At 42.4% G+C, this 18,420-nt stretch overlaps 1 protein-coding gene across 12 annotated transcripts in view; it reads right to left on the bottom strand.

Moving 5' to 3' along the window:
* Positions 1 to 18,420, bottom strand: part of LOC140731963 (transcriptional enhancer factor TEF-5-like) — a 295,063-nt gene that overhangs the window by 61,593 nt on the left and 215,050 nt on the right. Inside the window, exon 1 of one of the 12 annotated variants that reach the window (XM_073053989.1) lies at positions 13,498 to 13,512. The exons of the other annotated variants lie outside the window; for them this stretch is intronic. Coding sequence (XP_072910090.1) covers positions 13,498 to 13,506 — 9 coding nt within the window. The 5' untranslated portion in view covers positions 13,507 to 13,512. Of the gene's footprint in view, positions 1 to 13,497; positions 13,513 to 18,420 lie in introns of those variants that run through there. 12 annotated transcript variants of the gene reach the window in all.

Raw genomic sequence — 18,420 nt, 5'->3', positions numbered from 1 at the left:
TTCTGAGCTCATTTGAAAATCCATGTGAAAGGGGGAGTGAGGTGACTTTGCCAAGAAAGTCATAAACTATCAGAGTGAAGGAATTCAACAAGGCCGGGAAGGAAATGTGCAAGAAGAATAGCACCTTCTAAAGGAGCTCTGCTGAAGGACAAGTCTAAATAAGCAGTAATCTTATACAAACATGGTCATGTTCGACAATTCTTCTTTTGGTCCTATCAGAGACTTCATCCTGCAGTAAACATGCAGATTTGGCCGCACAGGTAGTGACTCTCCAGTGCCATGCAGGTGATGGCTCTTTCAGTGCCCATCCAAGTACTTCTACCTCCAGCACCCCTCAGCCAGCAGCTTTCAAACCCTCATTACTACCCCCCACCCAAGGACAATAAACCTAACCTTGCCAATCTCTCCTCCAAATGATAAATGTTCTGCCCAGGCAACATCCTCATAAACCTGTGTATTCTCAAGTATTTCCTCCTCCTGGTGACTACAGGCTGGCCATTGCCCCTCCCCCCCCCCCGCCCCCCCCCCCCCAAATTCGATGTTTTGGCCGATGACAACGAGTAGTCCAATAGCTTCTTAACCACTTCAACTACCAATCAACATCCAATGTCCCTCCATTTCTCTACACTTCTGAGTACCCTAACCTTTGATGTGCATTCCCTTGCCTTGGTTGTCCTCTCCAAGCGTATCACCACGCACATCTTGAGACTGCTTCTTTGGTGGCATCCAAGTGCACTGTCACTATCCTCTACTCCAACAACTTGAGTACTCTCAACTCTCAACGGGTCTCTTCATCATGGTCCTTACAGTTAACATGTACAATATACCAACTATGAAGTCCTGCACAATACCACAGCATCTAGCCCTCCGGTCATTTGAACTGCCATCAACCATTGCCATTTGCTTTATCTCGCTGAGCCCATTTTTGAGTGCAACACACCATTTTCCATTGGATTCTGCAAGCTTTGACTTTCCTGATCAATCTGCCAGGTAGGACTTTGTTAAGTGCCTTGCCAATACCAACCTAAAACAGAGGCCTGTTCCCAGGTAAAATTGAAATCCAATCCAAAAGACTTGCAATTTATTTTGATACGTGACCTGATCTGAACCATAGAACTGGGTCCTGTTGGTCTGGATTTAGAATGAAGCCACACAATGGAAAAGCACCCACAGCTCTATCACATCCCCTAGTACTGGGAGCCTTGGAACCCTTGTTTTTAAAGAGCTGACCTACCACAACTTGACTCAAACCACAAGGCTTGTATTTGTTGTGATGCACCAAGCCTGACATTAACCAAAACACATCGTTGGGATCTTGAGGCTTGTGTAGACTGCAGACATTTCAATAATCTCATCAATCCTCTTTATTACTTCCCCCAAAGATTCAATCAAATTAATGCCACACAATTTTGCCTTGACAAATCCCTGCTGATTGCTCTGATAGATCTGTGTGTCTCTCAATGCTTCAGAGGTTTTCTCCACCGTGTGTGAGGTTGACTGGCCTGTAGTTACTCGCTCCATCACTCATCTCCATCTGAATGGCATCACACCAACAACCTTCTAACCATCATGCCTGTTGCTAAGGAGGATTGGAAAATTATGGCTTGGCACTGTACTATTCCGATCCCTGTTGTTTTTAAAGTCTTTGATGCACGTTAATCTGGCCTGGTTAATGATGCTAAGACCCCTTACATGTCACTGCTCTCCCTCCCTCACACACACATATAAGTAAGAGCCAGACCACTGGCACTGAAGCCTACTCTGTTGATCCATTTGTGGTATCAACTCTACATAGCTGACCGACAATCTTTGTTTATCAAGGAACTTCCAGGTTCTGCCTTAAAAAAAATTTAAAATCTCTGCTTCAACCTCACAACAAGGCAGAGTGGCAAAGAATGCTTGAGACAAAAAGAACTGCATCAACCGTGCCTCATCATCCTTTGAAGAGTGGTCTTTAGTTTTAGGTACTCACACACAAAGAAGCAGCCTCTCCACATTCATTGTTGAGAAGCCTCAATCCAAACCTAGACTCCAGAACATGTGAAGACCAACCTGTCCATCCCTTTCCCGTATGGTAACGTAGTGTGCTGAACCTTGTCCAAGCTACTTCCAGTGCATTACCAAAAGAAATACACGCTACTCCAGATAAGGACTTGTCAACGTCCGAGAAAACTGAAGCATTTATTTCATATTTTGTATTCAATTCCCTAACAGAAAAATTCTGCTACTTTTTGTAATTGCTTGCTGTACAGGCCAACTAATCTTTCATGTATCATGCACAACAATAACCTTCTGCATCTGAGAGCTTTGTAATCACTTTGATATTTTTATATTTTTCCTGGAAAAAGACAACCTTGCCTTTTCTTTCACTTTGGTCCATTTATCAGATCCTTGCCTACTCCCTTCAACCCTTTCAATATCCATTCCTAGCCTCTACGTCCTCTTCACAACTTAGTTCCATTCCTGACCTTGGCTCTTCAGCAAATTTAGCAGTCATACCTTCAGACCTTTCATTTAATAAACTGCAGAAGGTTGGAGCCCCAGCACCAAACCCTTGACAATCCCCTTGTTCCACTACCAAGCAGAAAAACCCATTTACACCTACATGTTACCAACTAATCTTCCACCCACACCAATACGTTACCTCGTACACCATGAGCTTTCATTTACACAATGATCTCCCTCCCTAATTCGATTTTACTATTTCTAGTCCTTCAATACTTCACATTCTTCCTGCTTCTAGCCTTCACTACTTTGGAAAAGAATGATGTAAAGTATTGCCTACTTTTTCTCCACACCCAGTCTGCCTTAGCACATGACCATTCCTTTGCTCAGCTTTTACCTTTCGTCTATTTATTAATAGTTTGGGAGGCATTCCTTCCAACTTATCTGCCATTGCTTTATCATCCCCTTCTGCCTTCTTAATCCTTTTTTTAGTGTCACTTTACATTACTAGGCTTCAGTCGTGTTGAGTCCTCAGTGCCTGTCAATAGCTCACCTCTTATCTACTGTGATATGTTCCATGGTGGTCCTGAGGATTGAGATCTGGGAGCCTCTCTTCTTCCTTTCTTTGGAATATATTTGGACTGCACACCCATTAACTCTTCCCAAAATCTCTCCTGCTCCTCCTACACTGACTATTGACACGGTTTGTGGATTGGAATCTGCATATCACATTACATGTGTTTCTGGTTACTGCTTTTTTTAAATTGCTATTTTGCACGTTTTTGAGCGGGGCAGACTGGCTCCGCAGCCTAAAGTCAACGAAAAATTGAACCGAACTGAACTGAACACTCCTAGACTTTTTCAAGGACTCTGTGGTTTGATGTTTTATGTTCTGTGTGTTTTCCGTTCAGTTTTTTGCTGTTTGCCCAATTTGTTCTTTTTTTTTGTGTGTTGGATGACAGGTTCCATGGTGTTCCTTTGTTTCTGTGGGAAGAATCATCTCAGGGTTGTATGCTGCATACATACTTAAGAGAATAATGTACTTTGACTTGCTAAAAATATCCTCAAGCAGGCAAAACAGACTCTACTTGGGCTTCCAGCCGAGTAAAGGTATCAATTTTAACAGACGTCTTGATGACAAACTCTGCCATCTTCATCGGGGATTAAGTTTCTATCTCACTTCAGACAAATTTTATATCAACTTAGGGAAACAGTCTTTACTCCAATTACATTTAGCTCTGAGTCTTTGTCCTTCCTCATTCCCATACTAAAGCTAGCTGCTTCCAAAATAATCTTGCACATCCACTCCTAAATACACAATTTTATTCCTGCTCCTTCTTTTGTAGGCTTACTGCATTCTAATCAAAGTAGTTCACTTGAATGTATTTAAGTATGTTGTGCTTTCTATACTCTTAATAACATTACTGTTCCAGTTATTGTTAGGGTAACAAATTACCTACAGTACAGTGCAAAAGTCTTAGGCACATGTTAAAAAAAATCTATAAAGCGGAAGATATTTTCAAAAATAATGAAATTAAAAGTTTCTAATTATCAAAAAAATTACTATAAATAGCAAAAAACTAAATCAAGTCAATATTTGATCTGACCACCCTTTTGCCTTTAAAACTTCATCAACTCTCTTAGGCACATTGTCATGCAATTTTATAAGGAAATCGGCTGGTAGGTTGCTCGAAGCATCTTGGAGAACTTGACTCAATTCTTCTGCAGACTTTGGCTGTCTCATTTGCTTCTGTCTCTCCAGGTAATCCCAGCCAGCCTCGATGATGTTGAGATCAGGGCTCTGTGGAGGCCATGCCATCTGTTGCACGATTCCTTGTTCTTCTTTTCGCTGAAGATAGTTCTTTATGACCTTGGCTGTGTGTTTGGGGTCATTGTCCTGCTGCAGAATGAAGATCAGGCACCTCCCTGATGGTATTGCTTGATGAATGAGAATCTGCTTGTACTGCTCAGCATTCAGAATTCCATTAACTCTGAGCACATCACCAACATCATTTGTAGAAATGCAGCCACAAACCTATAGGGAACCTCACTGTGCTTCACTGTTGGTTGAAGATACTTATCCATGTAGCGCTCTCCAGCTCTTCTATAAACAAACTGCCTATAGAATTTCAAATTTTGACTTGTCAGTCCAGAGGACTTGCTGCCAGAATTCAGCACCTGGTTTGGTGCATAGGCGAGTCTCTTGGCTTTATCCCCACTTTGGAGGAATGGCTTTTTGGCAGCATTGCTTCTATGAAGACCATTTCTGACAAGATTTCTCCTAACTGTAGAGGGATATACTTGAGTTCCAGTGGTTTTTGTGAGTTCAGAGCTGATAGCAGTGCTGGACTTACAATTTAGAAGAGACATCAGTTTAATGTATCTCTCATCTGCTGCACTCAGTTTCCATGGCTGCTACTGCATTTCTGGTCCTCAACCTTGCCCGTTTCTTCAAGCTTCAGAAAGCATGGATAGCACATCTTGAAACTCCTGTCCGCCACAAAATTTGTGCTTGGGAGTGACGTTGCTGACCAGGATGACCACCTTGTGTCTTGTGACTATGCTGACTTTTGCTGTGGTGTAAGAACTGATGATTTGAAGGTTAAACTGTCACACCTGGTACACTCTCACCTGTCAGTTTGGTTGTCCTTCACCCAATTTGATTCCTCCTACACCCATTTCTATTTTAATTAGTCAGTTTAGTTACTTCAACTCGATATGTCATTGATCATTAGCACCTGGTTGTATTCTTTGTTTAATCATGAACTGGGCTATGTACCTACAGAGTAATCATGTTTTTATTTGTAAAGTGGTCTATTACTTAATATTACCTAATAACTATTACTTAATATGTTACTTTCTTTAACAAAGTACAAACATTTCTCTGTAACGTTTAATTTTTTTGGAAAATGAATGTTTGGCAATCTAAAATTTGCTCTTTTCTACTGACACACTAATGCAGAAGATAAAGAATGAACATTTAAAACAGAGTTTATATAAATAATTCCAGGGTGCCTGAGTTTTGCACAGTACTGTACCTCTTGTCTATCTGATTATTCATCAGTCTGCTGCTGCTGTATTTTATTAATCAACATCGCTACATCTTGACTTTTTCCTTTAAAACTCTCCTCTGAAAACCTATTTTTAATGAGCTGCCATTTCAGCCCATCTTTTACTTGTGGTCCAGCAAACACTGTGTTTCATACTCCCCCTAATCTATCCTTGACAACATTCATCACCTCTATGTTCCAAATGCTCCACATTAAAGTAAACCTACTTCTCTGTGTCTCAGGCTTGTTTTCTAATTCCCTACTCAGTGCATCCAGTTTTGCTCCTCACCCTTCCAAAGCTGCTTTACTGAGGTTCCCATCCCCTTGTCAAGCTTGTCTAAACCCTGCCAGTGGAACAAGTAAGGGTCTTGGTCACAGCCAGTGAGATGAAGCAAAGGAACTGACAACAGACAGCGCATGAACAGGTCTTTCAGCCTCCAGTGTTCAGGAGAACTGATTAAATTAGGAATCAAATGCCTAACTAAACTAATCACTTCTGCCGACGGTAGCACAGCGGTCAGCATGACACTACTACAGCTCGGGGTGTCGGAGTTCGGAGTTCAATTCTGACATCATCTCCAAGGAGTCTGAATGTCTTCCCCAAGGAACGTGTGCGTTTCCTCCGGGTGCTCCGGTTTCCTTCCACAGTCCAAGATGCACTGGTTAATAGGTCATTGTAAATTGTCTCATGATTAACCTAGGGTTAAATCAGAGGTTGTTTGGGGTTGTGGGACGGTATGACTGCAAGGGCCCATTCTGCACGGTGTCTCTAAATAAGATAACCACATCCTTCCACATTCATGTGTCTGCCTGAGAACCTCTATCATATTTGTCTCCACCACCACCACCACCACCACTGGCAGTGAATTCCAGACATCCAGCACCTTCTGTGTAAAACATCCTGCCCCTTGCACTCACCCCGCGATATGCATGCCCTGTAGTATTAGGCACTTCATCCCTGGCAGTAAAGATACTAGCTGCTTACTCGACGTATGCCTCTCATAATCATATAAATCTCTATCAGATCTCCCACCAGGCCAGAGAAAATGACCCAAGTTTGTCCAACCTCTCATTACAGCAGATGCCCTCTAATCTAGGCAACACCCTGGAAAACCTCATCCGCACCCTCCTCAAAGACTCAACACCCTTCCTATAGAGGGGCAACCAGAACTGAATGCAATACTCCAGATGTGACCTAACTGGAGTTATATAAAGCTGCAATGTAACTCAATGCTTCAACTCAGTTCCTCAACTAATAAAGGCAAGTATGTCATATAACAACACACACAAAATGCTGGTAGAACACAGCAGGCCAGGCAGCATCTATAGGGAGAAGCGCTGTCGACGTTTCGGGCCGAGACCCTTCGTCAGGACTAACCGAAAGGAAAGATAGTAAGAGATTTGAAAGTAGTGGGGGGAGGGGGAAATGCGAAATGATAGGAGTAGACCGGAGGGGGTGGGATGAAGCTAAGAGCTGGAAAGGTGATTGGTGAAAGTGATACAGAGCTGGAGAAGGGAAAGGATCATGGGACGGGAGGCCTCAGGAGAAAGAATGGGGGGGGGGGGGGGGGGGGGAAGCACCAGAGGGAGATGGAGAACAGGCAAACAACTAAATATGTCAGGGATGGGGTAAGAAGGGGAGGAGGGGCATTAACAGAAGTTAGAGAAGTCAATGTTCATGTCATCAAGTTGGAGGCTACCCAGCTGGTATACATTTTGACAATAGAGGAGGCCATGGATAGACATATCAGAATGGGAATGGGACGTGGAATTAAAATGTGTGGCCACTGGGAGATCCTGCTTTTTCTGGCAGACCGAGCGTAGGTGTATGTCATATGCCTTCTTTATTATCTTAACAACATGTGTAGCCACATTCAGGGAGGTGTAGCAACTTCTAGGGAGATCCCAATGCCTCTGGAATTTAAAGCCTTCACTTCTGCACTATTTCTTCAACCATTCTGCCCTTTCTGTATTTAAGCAGGGTGAAAGGCTTCAGAGGACAAGCTACTTGCTGATGATATGGTGCTCTTGGTGCCAATTGGGAGTTAGCCCTTTCTTTTTAGTACTTCCTGCATTTATGTTATAAACTTAACAAAAACAAAATGCTGATTATGAAAGATCAGAATGAGGGGAAAATACGAAAATAGTTCACCTCCATCATCAACACAGTTTGACACTTTTAAACCATGAATAAAGTGTCGACATAACCCCATAATTGTTCTTTCAGTCCTGAGATTTTATAATCACATGAGATCAGAGCTTCGACATAACTATCCTTCGGAGGAGATCTGGTCGCCACAGCTTAGGAAGGATGTGAGGGTCTGGGGGGTGGGTACAGAGAGACTTACAGACTTCAACTCTCTAAGTTTCAGCTGCAGCAACTGGGGTTGTTGTTCTTGGAGCAGTGAAGATTAAGAGAAGGTTAGCTATGAGGTGTGGCTGAGCTTGGGTTAACAGAGAGGAACACTCATTCCAAATAATCAAGAGGCACAGATTTAATATTTTGGGTAAAAGATGCAAGTGAAAGTAATCTGGAATTGAGTAGATGCAGAACTGATGGATACAGAATCAATCAGTGCCTTCAGATGGGAACTGGATTAGCATTTGCGATACAGTAATTTGGTTAAAAAAAAATGGGAACAATGGGATTGCTCCACCAGGGGACAGTACAGTTTTGATGGACAAAAAATATTTCCACATGGCAGATCCTGTGGTTCTATTTTCTTTCTCTAAGTTGAAGCACAGCACCTCCCTCCCCTTACCCCTTGAAGCTTGGTTTTGGTTGGCAATTGATCTTTTTAACCCTATGAAAGTAGGATAGGACTCCACCACATTGATGGAGTCTTATCAGCCGCAGATGAAGTAAAAGTTCCCAGCAAAGAACCTTATATTTGCAAAGGCCTCAAATATTTAATGAGACTAAAAAAAGATTGTTTGGTAATTTATTCCCAAATAAGAAAGCAAATCATAGCAACGCAGACCATCCTAATAAGTATGAGATGTATTAATTTATTTGGGTGAGCATCATAAGGGAAATTAAACTCCTGGGTACAAAATGCACCAATGGACCTTAACGGAATACTTTCCATATTACCAACATGACCTTTCTCAACCTAAACGCCCTAATGATTCTGCTCTACATAATCGCTGGATAAAAGTCCATTTAGGAGCAGTTTCACACTCATTAATCATATGATATGAAAAGAAAAACTGTTCACAGCATCATGGAGAGACAGTACAGAATTGTCAGAGTCTTGATTTGGACTTAAATAAATGGAGAGATGACAATCTCTCTCGTCTTCAATTGGTTATCATCAGCTGGGGAGGAATTCCTATTAATCAAAGTGAAAATGATTCCACAGTGGAAAAATATATAATTAACTAGCAAGAATTTCAGGGTGGATGCAAGGGGCAAGAAGAAAATGAATAGGTTCTACATGTAAGCATTTACTGACGGCGGCGGGTCACAGCGGGGGAAAAAGTGCACACCATTGAAAATCAATAGAACGGATGACAGAATGACCTGGACTGTCACCTTAACGTTAAAAAAGGGGCCAAGCAAGGGAGGGCATGAGATAGTGAATTGTGGCAAATTAGCAGAGGTATTAATGATTTGTGTTTTACACACAATTTTTCAATGTCCTTTCAGAGCATTTGCAGATTTCCAGGGGGGCGATAGTTAGAGTTATACATGGCAAGGAAACAAGCAATTTGGCCACCTGCACCCATGCTGATCCGTGGGCACCCACCTGTATGATTCCCATTTCAGATCCACAGCCCTCTATGCCTAGTCACTTACTAAATGCTTCTTCCACTACTCGCCCCAGCAGTGTAATCTATGCACTTGCCACTTGTATGGAGAAGATCCCCACTAAATCTCTTACACCTTAGCCTAATCCTCTTCTATTTACCTCTGATAAGGGGCAGCATTGCCCACAGTTTATGCTATCTATATACCTCTCATGATTTTATATACCTCAATCATGTTTCCTCTTGACCTCCTCTGCTCCAGAGAAAGCAGGCCAAGCCACCCCTCTCCACTGTCTCCTTATAATAGAGTTGTTCCATCCTGGTGAGTATTCTCTGCACCCCGTCCTGGCCCACCACATCTTTCCTGTAGTGTGGTGCCCAGAACTTTACATAGTAATCCAACTGGCATCTGATCAATGTGCTATAAAGTTAGAGATGGCCTCCTTGCTCTTGTATTCAATACCCCATCTCAGAAAAACCAGCATCCCGTGTGCCTCGTCAACCATCCTAACTACCTGTAACACCACCTTCAAAGGATTTTGGACCCACAAGCAAGATCCCTCCATTTCTCAATACTCTCGTGACTTTATCTCTCATGATGTCCTAGCCTCAGTAGTGCTCCTAAATGCATTTATCTGGATTTAACTCCATCTGCAGTCTATTTCACTGACACAGAATGATCACCCTGTAAGCTCTTGCCTGCATCAACAACTCTGCCTCTGCTAGGGTCATCTGTGAACGTGATAACACTTCCCTATAGCTACATCCACATCTTTCATGTGTATTACAAACAGCAAGAAAGCCAGTTATCAATCCCTGTGGAACACCACTGATCACAGGCATCCGATCTATCAACACCCCGTCTCTTGTTGTCAAGCTCATTTTCGATCTAATTTGCCTACTTGCCTTGGATCCCATGTACCCTCACCTTTTGGAACAGACTTCCACATGGGACCTTGTTAAGGGCCTTACTGTAAACTGTATCTACAGCATGACCCTCAATAATACAATCTAACTTAACCTATTGAAAAATTTTAATCAGACTATATTGGCCTTTAGCTGAACATACTGTAGCTTGCTGGGTCTAAGTTATGAACTTGCTTGTTATTCAGGAACTATCTGATGCAATACTTAAGTTTTATACCTGAAATTCCTCAACATCCTCCTTCAACTTCCCTCAAAATTTCCATTTTTGTTCCAATATACATAATCCTTCTGTAAAATATTTAAGCTACCCTGAGGTTTCTGATTACCAGAGGCATGTGTTGTACTATCCTGCTTTAAAATCATCTTCCTTCAACTCTTCTACATCCAATTATTCTTTACCTCATCTCTTCCTTGTGAAATAGCAAAACACTATATTAGGCCTCACAAGCAGAAGCCACCATAAATGGAGCAGAAATTGAGGGTATTTCTCAGTTCCAAAGGAATTTAGGTCAAAGGACTGGAAAAACTAAGAGATTAAAACCCAAGTCTCCTATATCCTATATCCCAGAGTTGTAAAATTCACAACTGCAGAGATAGCAGAGGCATTAATGATGACCTTCCAGAATTCTGGAAATAGTTCCCAGTGGACCGGGCGGTAGCACATGTCATGCCACTATTTAAGAAATAAAGGAGAGACAAAATTAGGAATAATAGATCTGAACACCTGCCATCTGTTCTCAGCACAGGGCTAAGAGGGCTGCAACTCATAAAATTAATCATGATGGAACAACCAAATTTAGTAAATCTAAGCATTTTGACAATAATGTAGATAAGAAAACCAGTGGACTTCCAAATATCAGTGCTGTGTAGATTGACTAGATTGATTCCAGGGGTGAGTGAGATTTCCTTTAAGGAAAGTAACACGTTATGACTTAGCTTAAAGTAAAGGCTCCTATGGTTAGGGCAAACTAATGCGGACTGACGATTGATAAAATATAGAAAACTATGGAAATAACGGGGTAATTTTCAGGTTGGAGGATTTTAACTACGGGGATACAACAGGGAGCACTTGTGGGAGCTCAGCTGTCTACAAGCTGTATTCATGACCTAAATGAAAAGACAGAATGTACCATGTCCAAGCCTGTCGTAGGCAGGTGGGCACTCAAGCTGACGAAGGAATCTAATGCACCTCTAAAGGCATAAAGAGTGTAAATCAATGGGCAATAGTGTGGGGAACATGTGCACTTATGCAGCTCTTGGAGGAACAGACAGCAGATTTAGAAAAACAGTGAGAAGTCAGTAAAATGTTGGTGTTCCGAGGAATCTTGGTGAGCTGGTTCAGAAAACATCAAGCAGTTAGGGAGGCAGATAGTATTCTGGCCTTGGCCGAACGGTGCTTAGAGTACCAGACTGAGGAAATCCTGCTGAGATTGCACCAGGATTGATCAGACCTCCTTCAGTGTTTGTCTCTGCACTTACTGGCTGTAGATCCACAGTGTGGATTCACTCAACTGATTCCTGGGATGAGTGGGATGTCTTATAAGAAAAGATTGATTTGTACAAGCTAGACATTGGAAGAACACTGAGACACAGAACAGTACAGCGCAGGAACGGGCCCCTCAGCCCACAGTGTTGAGCTGAACTAATTAAACCAGTAATTAAATGCCTGGCTAAACCAAACCCTTCTGCTGACACAATGTCTATATCCCCCCATTCTCTGCAAATTCATGTGCCTATCTAAGAACTTCTTAAACATCTCTATCGTATTTGCCTCCTCCACCACCCCAGGGAGTGCACTCCAGACACTCAGCAGTCACTGCTTAAAAAAGAACCTGCCTCACTCACCTCCTTTGAACGCACCCCCTCTCACTTTCAATGCCAGCCCTTTACTTTTAAACATTTCAACCCAGGGGGAAAAATGATACCATCTGTCTATTCTAATCTGTTGCCTCTCATAAACTTACAAACCTAGAGGGACTGACAGGAGGAGACGATTCCTTTAACTGGAGAGTTCACAACCAGGTGCATGGTTTCAATGCAAGGGATCTACATAGAGGAGACTGCTGATAAAGAAGAGAAATTTCTTTATGCAAGTGTTTGCATGTCTTCATAACTGTTCGCTTTGAGGAGGCTCTGGACGTTTAGTCATTGAATATATTCAAGGCTGAGGAGTGTAGGTTTTCTTTTGGGGACCAGTGGAATCGGAGACTGTGTAGGAAGGTGAATGTGAGGCACACATGCAGCTATGTTCTCATTGAATAGTGGAGCAGGTTCAAAAGGCTGTGTTCTGGTTCCATTTCTGGATGTTGAGTTCCCCAGAATCCCCAAGCATCAAGGGACCTTTCAAAAGAAATTACTGAACTTTCTCTCTGAGTGCCAGAGAGTAAGCAATCTATTTCAGACCACTCTTGGCTTTCAACACAGGAGACCATTTCACCCCATCAGATCTGTGCCGGATCACAGCACAATCACATTCCCTGACTAACGCTCACCTCCCCAGGTTCGCATCAGTTCTACCAGGGGGGAACTTACAGTGGTCATTCAGTCCACCTGCCCAAACATCTGTGGGATGTGGGAGGAAACAGAGCCACAAGATCACAGGGAGAACATCCAATATCCAGATGAAGGGCACCAGAGGTCAGGACAGGAATTCTGAAGCTGTGAGGTAACACCATGCCATCCTACCATCTTGGAGCCTTTACCAACCTGGCAACAGTTTTGTTTGAAACCAACTGCTCTCTGTGACTTTTACATTTGTTTTCAACCGTCAGAAAATGAAAGGATGGGACAGGTTCTCTATCCACAAACACAGCATAAAATAACACAGCCAGGGGATAACCTCTTCCAGCCCAGGTTAGATCAAAGCTATTCTTGGAATGTTCCTACCAACAAGCAACTGGCTTATGAAAGACAACTGAAGACTATCAGTTATTCCAATCCTTATCAGGGATATTTGAGCTCTGCCCCCTTCCTTGAATAAATTGGCTTACATAGCCAATCTGGTAGTGCTTGGAATTGTACAATGATCTGAGCAATTGCACTATTACAAGCACAGGGTGTAAACTACACTTCCAGAGGCAAGTAGCTGATTACTTGAATCTCACTGGAAGTTCATTAAAAAAAAACAAGGAGTGTATTTTAGGAACTGACTCTCAGGCTACGGGTTGGAGCCCTCCAACAGGTCAGTTAAATTCTCCAATATATTTTGCAAAAGGCTTGGTCTTGGAAGCAGTCCTAGAATCACCCTGGGCAGGAGAGGTTTTTTTTGAAGGAGAATAACATGCATGAACATGCACACAAATGGACAAAATAATTAGATACTTACCACATTCATTGCCTGGATTCAAGAAAAGCACATAATTAATGGGAATGAACACAAATTTTCATTCAGTTAATCACAACAGTGAAACCTGCCCAGATTATCTTTTTTTTCCAACAATTCCCTCTGGTAAGGGGGTTAAATTGAGCTCACACGATAGCTTTGAACAATGGGACTATACCTTGTTCGAGCAGGCATGTACTAACGCCCACAAGGCAAAATCAATCACTGGTTTATGATGTTTGTATCAAGATTAAACTAAGACTCTAGCTCAAACCCTCAGCTTGGATGATGATACGAGTCATGCTTATTTGGATTAGATGTTTGCTAAAAAAATAATGTTGCCTTCTAGAGTGAAGATTTTGTACTTTATATAGCTATTCCCACCCCTGTAAATACTTTATTACTGAACATTCCCATATTCAGATAACTGATATCAAGTCTCATAAAAGGCATTCTACATGAACCATTGGGACTTGATAAGAAGGAATATTTCAGCAAATGCCTGTTTTCATTTAAACTTAAATGATCTGGCCTCAGCACCACTTTTAAAGATTATTTTAATGTCATTGTGCATTAGGGCTAGAATGATTCTGCACTGTCTTCAACTCAAGCTATATTTTTATCTTCAGTTACAAGGTTGTTTGCTATTTCTGTACAAGGAGTTGGTGACCTTCTTGATGATACCTGCAGAAAGGTTTAACTGGTGGTCTGATTCAAACAGCTTGCACCAGCTAGTTCTGTGGACTAAAAATCTTAAGCATTGGTTCAATATCACAGAGGAATGTTTCTAAGCAGGTTTCACTGGATAAATGAAACAAAATGCAATCAATAGTGGTGAGAATTTTTCAAACATGCATGATAAATATCTTTTAGGAATCCTATTAATTCTACAGGATATTTTTTTTAAAGAAGTTCAAAATTTCAATATATCTGATCCGAATGAATAACTGAAAAGTGGGAACAGGTCCAAGTTGGCAGTGAATTGTCTGTAGGGATGAACTTGCTATTGGGAGCACTGCCATTCCAACTCCACCCTCATTCTCTCATCCATTTTGAACATAGAGGCTGCAGCAAAGTCCTCAAAAATAAATAGGCAAAGGCCACAAGAAATCCCCAGTCCCAGTTTCATGCTGACCAGTCCTCTGGATGAAGGTGCACTCCGACAGTCACTGAACCACCATTTCCCATTTAAGACTTCTACAGATCTATACCCCTGGTTCTTGCCGACAGGTCAATGATTCCATTTCTTAACATTGCTTTCAATTTTGCTGGAGATGACTCTTCACTTTGGAATTAAACAGCTTCATGCTAATGTTGAGGCAGCAATTAGTTGAGGAGTGAAATAGCAGTAAAGGTACAAATTGCTCTACTTTGAAATGAATTTAGTTTTGCATCAGTTAATCTGAACTGGACTAATCTCAAGGTAATCCTGAATGCTACAATCTCATTGAATGCAGAAGTTAACTTTTTAGTTAATTTAGTTAAAATGAAGTGACTTGCATTTGTATAGCACCTGTTTCTCAACACTTCAGACTGCTGAGTAAATATTTTTTGTTGTTGCAGCCACTGTTGTCTAGGCAAAAAAATGGCAGCTGCCTTATACAAAGCAACAGCCCCAAAACAGAAAAAATGAAACTGATGACCATATCCTCATCTTCAAATGACGTTCAATTAAACCTTTCAACTTTTTGAAGGACAACACACTATAATGATGCAGATCTTTATTCAAAGTTAACAATAAACAGTAGAGTATGGGCTGAATCCATCAACTTCCAACACAGTACAAGAGCATTAATGAGTGGATACTACAGAACTAGATAATGGATATAAGTGCTCTGGATTGTATCAAATAACTTGTGCTCCAGGAATTAAGGTTTTCCATACAAGCTTCACTACCTCTGAGGGCTCTGAGTCCTGTAAAGTTTTAGAATTATTTTCAATTGGTGTCACCGTTAATGGGTCCAAACAATAAGAAAGGTTTATGACCATTTCTTTCCACTTAATGTCTGGTGAGATACTTTACTGCTCAGTCCAATGCAAATACCTCAGCATTGCTCCTGTCACTGTCCTCTCTCCCCACCTGTTTGCTACTGTACTGAAGACAAATCGCCTAAAATTATTGGGAAATATGCCATAGGATCCCGAGACCATCCAGCAAAGACTTTATTGCATCTTTACAGCAATGGTGGTACCTCATTGGAAAGGTCACACACAAGGGCAGCTCCAGGTTGGTTTCTCCTACCAAGTCCAGCTGACTTGCAGTATCACTTGTCACCATCAGGGACAGCATGTCCTGACGAAGGGTCTCGGGCCAAAACACCAACTGCTTATTCCCATCTGTAGACGCTGCCTGGCCTGCTGAGTTCCTCCAGCCTTCGGTGTGTGTCGCTCTGGCTTTCCAGCAGCTGCAGTACCTTCTGTGTCTGGCATTTATTGCGGATCTTCCACTGCTCTTGAAATCAGTGGCATGCTGCCTTCTTGAGATCTGCCCAGTGATAGTGCTATTAGGATCTGAATTCAAGGAACTGCACCCAGAATCTTCTCCAACCTGGGATCCCCACGAGTAGCCTATCATGAGCTGAAAAGAATTGGTCAAATAGAAGAAATGGGGAACATGGCCATGTGGTCAGCACTTTGAGGCTGAAGTCATACCAATGGCTGGAAATGTAGCTTGCAGCAACTTCCCTCCAATGGTCACTACTGTTCACTTTTGAATCAGCGCTGAAAGCTGAGGTCCCATCTCCACTGTCCCTTACAGTCAGGACCAATCTCTTGCCTGCCTTATCACAGACATTGGTTCAGGCTGGGTAAGTAAACATTTTGTCTCAATAGACCATAATTGAGCCTTTATAACTGCATCCATATCTCCAGTGTAACCATTGAACTGAACATGCATACTTAAAAAACAGTATGTTACAGATTTCAAAGTAGCCTTTGGCTTATTAATGAAGTTGAATTATTGAAGGATGACAACTTCTGCGGTTGTTGTTGGTGATTGCGGCGGTGGGCTTGGGCGGACAGTAGTACTGCCGTTGAACATCTGTGCAAACGTGTGGAAATCGCACGAGAAGTATAGATGATGGAAATTTGAAAAAAAGGTACTGGGAATCTGAATCTGCAGGCAGAGCCTCCGTTTCCCAGCAAAGCCTGGCAAATTCTACGGATGTATGGTGGAGAGCATTCTGACTGTCTGCATCGACGCCCGGTATGGGAGCTCCAACGCACAGGATCAAACGAGGCTGCAGAGGGGTCGAAAATTCAGCCAGCTCAGGCATCAAAAGGTGATGCCCTCCAGACAGTGGCATCCATCATCAAGAACCCTCGTCACTCAGAACATAGTCTCTTCTCGTTACCACCATTAGGGAGGAGGCACAGCAGCCTGAAAACCCACATCAGTGTTTCTTCCCCTCCGCCGTCACATTTCTGAATAGTCCGTTATCTTTATCTCACCTTGTGGACTATTTATGATTTTGTAACTTAAAGTATTTCTTTTATATCTTGCACTGTGCTGCTGCAACAAAACAAGTTTCAGGACATTGGACGGAGATAATAAACTTGATTTTGGGCTCTGGACTAAGAGAGGTGGTCAACACTTTGGGTCTATGACCCTTTGAGTGAAGTGTTCAGAAAGATATGCTGAGAGAGTGCAGAGGTAAACGGACCCACTGACTGGGCAAGCAGGGTCAACGATACAGGGATTACCATATGAAGAGGTGCATTGCACATTGACCGTTGGACTTCCAAGCTCTCATTAAAAGTCTGGCCAAGGCAACCCAGCAGTGAGTACTGCTACTGCACTCTTTATGGAATTCCCCGCTGCTCCCAAGACACAGACTGCTGTGTTCCTGTGTAGCTAATCTGAGAGCTGGTATCAGCCTGTCAAGAAAGCTCCTTGTAAGGCAAATATTTCCCATTCAACACTGCTGTGTATTTATTGAAACAAGTGCAGTTTTTATTTATACAAGATAAAATTACAGGCCAAATAAATCATGGGCATCTGGGCATGGTTTATAAAAAATATCTCAGATCTAGTGCTGTGTTAGATGGCGTGTTAACTCTTTGCGTGGGTGTCTGGGTGCACCGTGTGCTGAGCACGATGCCCCCGTGAATGACTACAGATCAGATGCAACAGCAGTTACTGTAAACAGCTGCATACGCACTTGACTGAAGTCTAATGTTCTGTTTATAATGGGTACAAATTCACTCCAGGGAGGGAATTAACCAAGCCCTCCCTGCACAGGGCCAGTAAGCATTTAACACTCAAGCTATCTGCTAGGTTTAGTCCCCGGGAATCTAGCAGCATTTCTGCTATATGTACGGATAATATTGAGAGCTTGGGTATTTAAATGAAATCTTAATGCAAAAGATGCTGTTGGGTATCGGTCCATTTAATGCTGATGGGGGGGGTATTGTTACAGTGGTTAGATAAGGTGCAGGCTCCCCGAACCGTGTCAGGTTACTTTCCCTAATTATTGACTCTAACCGCACGATGGCGGAGATCAAGGAGACCTCACTCATCAATGTTTCAGAGATCTCACTGCAACATTCAAAATCCTTACAAGGAAGATCGGATGGAAACTGAGAGGACGTTTCACCTGGCAGAAGATTCTAGAATAGGGGGTACAGTTTCAGAGTAAACAGTATGCTGTTTATAACTGAGATGAGAAGACATTTCTTTGCTCAGATGGTAGTGCGCCTTGAGAGGGCTGGAGAAGCTCAATTATCAACTTCGCTCAAGATAAGAGTTTGACAGATTTCTGGACATTGAGAAGATCAAGGGACGCAAGGATAGATCAGGAAAAAAATATTCCCCAAGCCCAGGACAGGACAGACCCTAGGCTCGCTGCTAACATCAGGAAGGCAATACAGGAGCCCGAAGGCACACCACACACTCCCCCGCCATCCGATTTCTGAATGGGCATTGAA

This window comes from Hemitrygon akajei, chromosome 8 (genome assembly GCF_048418815.1).
Source record: "Hemitrygon akajei chromosome 8, sHemAka1.3, whole genome shotgun sequence".
Lineage (NCBI taxonomy): Eukaryota > Metazoa > Chordata > Chondrichthyes > Myliobatiformes > Dasyatidae > Hemitrygon > Hemitrygon akajei.
Note: the sequence above shows the minus strand (reverse complement) of the source record. Positions and strands in the feature narration are given on the sequence as shown.